The 6,311-nt window shown below is 34.9% G+C and overlaps 1 protein-coding gene across 1 annotated transcript; it reads left to right on the top strand.

The window, feature by feature from the left end:
* The first annotated feature begins 3,233 nt into the window (after window positions 1-3,233).
* On the top strand, window positions 3,234-6,103 carry LOC134268290 (uncharacterized). Its single transcript, XM_062750529.1, has 2 exons — window positions 3,234-4,036; window positions 5,566-6,103. The coding sequence occupies exons 1-2, from the start codon at window positions 3,826-3,828 to the stop codon at window positions 5,754-5,756; spliced, it is 402 nt and encodes a 133-aa protein (XP_062606513.1). The 5' UTR covers window positions 3,234-3,825; the 3' UTR covers window positions 5,757-6,103.
* Window positions 6,104-6,311: the final 208 nt, after the last annotated feature.

Genomic DNA, 6,311 nt, shown 5'->3' with positions numbered 1-6,311 from the left:
ATAAAAACGCATCATGTCTCATTATGTTCACAACGTTGTAAGCTCTCGCTCATTTAACATACGAAGCTTCATAAAATATATTAAGTTGTTTCTTTGAAATTTAGAAGCGAGTACACTGTTTGCAAAGAAAGGTCCATTGCATATGCTATGTCTATCATCACAAAAAAAGTGAGAGCCCCCCCCCCCCCGAAAATCCTATGTTTGTTTTTCAAAATAGTGCAAAAGATTCAAAAATTTCGCATTACTAAGTACGTGATGGAATATGTACTAGCCTTATAAGACCACTTGTTATAAAAATATTTGGTTGCTCTCTCTCCCGATCTACTGCCTGGAAATGGCCCAACTCATTTTTTTACATCCCATTACACGATATTTTTTTCTTTTTCTTCCGTCAACAATTATGTTTGAATTTTAAGGAATTTCTTTCTCACCTATAAATACGGACCCAATAATTTTTCCCTGAGTTGGGAGGACCACCAAACGTCATTTTAAAGATGGTATAAAATATCTAATTATGTTGATTTTTTTTTTTACTTTGTAAAATTTTAATTTTGAAAATATGGACAAATAGAATTTTCGTCACAAGTACCTGCATGACGTCATTTTCAGATTGAGACATCACAAACAAGGAGCAAAACTTCAGCATATGCTACAATGAAGCGCATTGAAGTGGTAAAATTTTCTGTTTGGATGGAACGTTTTGAACTATCTTTAGACACGCCCATTTCTTTAGAAAGGAAAACTCGGTCAAATGATTCAATCGAATACCTGTAGAACAGGTATTTCATAAATATAACATCCAATGAAATTGACGGTTTACATAAACACGGAGTAAGCACGTGTTCGACTGATACATGTGCTATGCTAACTCCAATAAACATGATAAAGTCATAATTATGGACAAATTCGTTGCAATGCGTGTTTTACATAAGCGGGAACTCTATACATAGCTCTTTCTTATTTAAAACTCTTAATTTCAATGTAACTCATGTTGCTTGTCGCGGAAAGTGTAGTGTCCTAAAACATTACGGTGGATATTCCTTTCTCGTTTCTAAAGAAATGGGCGTGTCGTTATGTTATAATTGACGTTCAAAACATGACTCAGAACGTTTCGTCCAAATGGAAAATTTTACCACTTCAATGCGCTTCATTGTAGTTATAGAACTTGTGTTTGGCTATGTTTCTAATCTGAATTGTGGTTTTGTAGATATAGAGATAGTTCGAACTTTTTGATCACCCCTCGTACTAGTAGGTATTAAAACAAGGTCATTCATATCGATTATATGAGTCTTATTTCTTTGTGTTTCATAGGTGATAATTAAAATTTTGATAGATAATATACTAATAAGTTATCTATGGCAAACTTACAAACTCTTAATTTTTAACTTTGATGGTGCTTAGTTTTCCTTACCTGGAAAGACTTTAAGATTTTTTTATATCAATACGTACACTATTTAACAACTGTTCGATAATAATACTAAATGAATTACTTCAAGCAACACTATAACACCTTTCCTCTTTTAAAAGTGTTCATATTATTTGAAATATTTTGCAACTGTAATTCTCTTCTACATTTAAAGATTGTTATGTCCCTCCATATTAAGAAGAGGTCTGGAAAACAAAATTCTGTGCTAAAAATAGACCACGTGCTGCTATCCATGAACTACTTTCATGGTTCTTTGCACTCTTTTTGAAGACAACGGTACCTTGTCTTGAACTTGAAATTATCATTTAAAAGTGCAAAATTTAGACATTTTCTCAACAAATGGTTGTAGAGAGAACATTAATGCACAGTTTGCATATTTTTTTGGATTTTTTAAGGCTCTGCTGAATTCTGTAGCTGCGCAGTTCTAAAGAGCATATCAAAAGCATTTTTCTGCAAAAGTATAGATTATATATACACAACATGCATTCAGTTATGCATATTTATTGTATCTTTAACATAAGGACTTAAAATTTGATCAAAATATAACGTATTTTAGCCATTTGAAGAAATGTTTACATTTTGTTCTCACTGCACTAAAGGTGGCCGGACATCCCCCTTAAAATATTAATTAAAACCAGGTCAAAAGATCAGAGCATTGATTTGCAATAATCAACTTATTCTAGCAAAAAGTTCCACTGACTTATAATGGCAAATCCTCCAGAATAACCTCAAACAATACAACCGACTTATAGGCGGTCCAAATTAAAGGCGAGTATATGCGGTATTCAAAGCATAAATTCACATGTCTATACCTCTAAATTTAACCTTCATTTATATTTCATATTTTAATGACATTCTTTATTCAAATCAGACCAAAGTTTTATTTTTTGAAGAACTGTAAACAGACACTTAACCTCTGAACAATTAAGCTTTAGAACCTGTTGTGGTAATCAGAGATGAAATCTGACCTGAAAATTTATAAGACACATTTTGACTTATACATCTGAGCCACTGCGTAGGACATGTTGTGTCTGATGTTGATGTTCTGTCGATCAAAGACCATTATCACGGCTCCTTGTTATCAGGAACAATTTTTTTTATTCATTTAAACAAAATTTTAATTTTTAATATAACAATGCCCATAGCTCCACTTTACTCAAGAGAGTCGGGGGCTAAAAATTGGTAAAACTTGAATTCCCTCTAATGACTGTGTCAGAAACCTTCATTTTTTTCTTACCCTAAACTGTGATTCGTAGAAAATGTTTAAGATACAATCCAATTTTTGTCTTTATCTAGAACCCCCCCCCCCCCGAAATGGGACTTGTTCTTTCATTTAAATAAAATTCCAATTCACGTAAGGATTCCCTACGCTATTAGCATTTTTGATATTAGCCCAGTGTTTCTGGATATAGGGATTTTATTGTAAAACGTTTATTATAACATCTGGCAATGAGCAAATTTCGATCAAAAATGTCTTTTGCTCAGGTTAGCCTGACTTTTTAAGGAACATTATTTTGATATTGGTGCGTTTTCTTTTTTTCAAAATCAAAACAATAATTATTGCTATTTCCATACATGAATGATTACCAGTTATTCAAGTATACAACTTAAACATAACAATGATCATCTGGCTGATTTCTTTTTTATCAGATAATACTCTTTTGTTTATTGATAAAGCCACACTATTCTAGCCACGCCACTCTTCAATCCTGTCTGTGCAAGTTTTACCACAAATCCACAAAATGCACTGGATTAAAAGCACCCTCGTGGTACTTCTGTGCACATTTTTGAAAGCAGAGAGTTTGTTGTTCCATGGCCAAACAAATGGTACTTCTGCATCTAATGGACACTCCGATCCGGATGTGTACAAACAACTTCTTCATCTAGAAATAGTGTTGGATTCTATACTGATGGATCAAAAACAACAAGCTCTACAAATTCAGAAATCAGAACAACAGCAAAAGTTATTAGAGGAAGAGATTCAGACAATGAAGCAGTGGAATCAGACAGTGTTGAATTCTATATTGTTGGATCAAAATCAACAAGCTCAGAGGTTTGAGCAACATCAAAAGTTATTAGAAGGAGAGATCCAGACAGCCCAAATGCAGATAGAAAGTGAAAACAAAATCTTAAAAGAAAGACTGGACAACTTGAATACTTCATCCACTTCATCACAAGACGCTTGCCTGGATGAAAAACTGAATAATCTGAATTCAACATCAACATTTCTGCTTCAAGAAAATATAATTTTGAAAGATCAGCTTCAGATTTTGAACTTTACTTCCATGTTAATACAACAAAATTTGACCACATCAGAAGACATAAGAAGGCTGAAGAACATCCTTACCTTTTAAATTGAGCAGACTGTCAGAGACAGTGAACAGAAAATCATAAAGAACATGTCTGTCACAATCACCGACCTGGAACTCCGAGACCGATATTTATCACTTTCTCTTCTGGACGTACACAACCACACAGCAGCATTATCATCATCCCTTTCCAGTTTGGATGCACGGCAAAACCAAATGAAGAGTGAAATCCAAATACTGATAAATTCGCAGCAAAATGACATCACCAAACTTAATAATACAATTATCAATCTCAAAAATCGTATGTATATAGTAAAGAAATTTATTTTAACTAAAATTCAATTGTTTCAAACAATAAAGTATCATATTATCAAATACATGTATGTATATGCAATATTGGTAGAAAATATACTGTACACGTATTACATTTGGCTGAGTATTCTTTTTATTGCCTTCGAACGTTTGAATTTCAATTATTTAAAAAGCATGAGTTTTCAACTTTTACACCAGTTTCATTTTTAGCTCACCTGAGCCGAAGGCTCAAGTGAGCTTTTCTGATCACATTTTGTCCGTCGTCCGTCCCTCTGTCTGTCCGTCCGTCCGTCTGTCCGTCTGTCTGTCCGTCTGTAAACTTTTCACATTTTCGACTTCTTCTCAAGAACCACTGGGCCAATTTTAACCAAACTTGGTACAAAGCATCCTTGGGTAAAGGGAAATTTAAATTGTTAAAATGAAGGGACATATCCCCTCGCAAGGGGAGATAATCAAGAAAAGACAAAAATAGGGTTGGGTCATTAAAAAATCTTCTTCTCAAGAACCACTGGGCCAGTAAAGCTGAAACTTATGTGGAAGCATCCTGGGGTAGTGTAGATTCTAAATTGTTCAAATCATGACCCCCGGGGGAAGGGCGGGGCCACAATGGGGAATCAAAGTTTTACATAGAAATATATAGGAAAAATTTTTGAAAATCTTCTTCTCAAGAACCACTGGGCCAGAAAAGCTGAAACTTATGTGGAAGCATCCTGGTATAATGTAGATTCTAAATTGTTCACATCATGACCCCCGGGGGAAGGGCGGGGCCACAATGGGGAATCAAAGTTTTATATAGAAATATATAGGAAAAATCTTTGAAAATCTTCTTCTCAAGAACCACTGGGCCAGTAAAGCTGAAACTTATGTGGAAGCATCCTGGGGTAGTGTAGATTCTAAATTGTTCAAATCATGACCCCCGGGGGAAGGGCGGGGCCACAATGGGGAATCAAAGTTTTACATAGAAATATATAGGAAAAATCTTTGAAAATCTTCTTCTCAAGAACCACTGGGCCAGAAAAGCTGAAACTTATGTGGAAGCATCCTGGTAAAGTGTAGATTCTAAATTGTAGGAATCATGACCCCCGGGGGAAGGGCGGGGCCATTATTGGGAATCAAAGTTTTACATAGAAATATATAGGAAAAATCTTTGAAAATCTTCTTCTCAGGAACCACTGGGCCAAAAAAGCTGAAACATATGTGCCCATGGAAGGATCATGGCCTAGTATAGATTTCAAAATGTCTAAATTATGATCAGTGGGGTATGGTGGGGATGCATTATGTATAACAAGGGGGAAATCTGGTAAAGAACAGAATGATCAAAGCTTCTCAGGTGAGCGATGTGGCCCATGGGCCTCTTGTTTAGAAAATCACAGGGCAAAATTTGTATGGAAACCATACCTTCTTCTTAAGAGTGTACATGTAATACAAACATCTTTCCCTGTACTGATAAAATTTCAAAGTAAATGTACCTAACTATGACCTGAACAAAAATGCATTTGCAGTACTTGTGTATTTTAGGTGTACAATCCAATGTAGCTTTTACAGCTGGGGCGAATACTGGCCATACATATGCAAGTGGAGACACAGTTATATTCCCAACAGCCATATACCAGGTGGGAGGAGGATACAACCCTACAACAGGAGTGTTTACCGCCCCCAAAAGCTGGACTGTATCTTATATTCTGTACCAATGTGGCAAATTACTATAAATCCTTCTGAACCCAAATTATTATTAATGGTCCACCTAAGGTTGGTGTCATGGCTTATCTTGAAGGATATGTAACTGTCTATCAATCAGCCTCCAACCTTGTTGTCCACCAGTTACAAATGGGAGATCGAGTCTGGATAAAATTGTATTATGGTAGTAGTGTTTACTCAAAGTTAGAAGATACAACCTTTTCCGCCATCATGATTAATGGATCAGACTAAAACTACCACAATATCTGTAACATGATTACAGTTCATCAGTGCCATTTAAGTATTTTATACCTTCTTGACACTTACTACTTTGAGAGAAAAAAAAGCAACTCAAATCAGTAACAATAAAACATGAAATATGAATGAACATTTACTCAAAACCATTAACTGTGATGCTTCTTATATTACTTAATGTTAATTCATATGATTACATCATGATTGTATATGTACATGTATATAGTATCACTATATCCATTAAATGTTTAGATGTGGCTGTAATTGCAAATCATTTGACTTGAATCAAGGTTATTTTGTTGACACCTTTCAACTTTGCCCTTTAAGATCTT

Source organism: Saccostrea cucullata, unplaced genomic scaffold (assembly GCF_032062105.1).
Source record: "Saccostrea cucullata isolate Sc308-1 unplaced genomic scaffold, CSIRO_AGI_Scuc_v1 ctg743, whole genome shotgun sequence".
Lineage (NCBI taxonomy): Eukaryota > Metazoa > Mollusca > Bivalvia > Ostreida > Ostreidae > Saccostrea > Saccostrea cuccullata.
The sequence above is the reverse complement of the archived record's forward strand: the minus strand, read 5'-3'. Positions and strand labels throughout refer to the sequence as shown.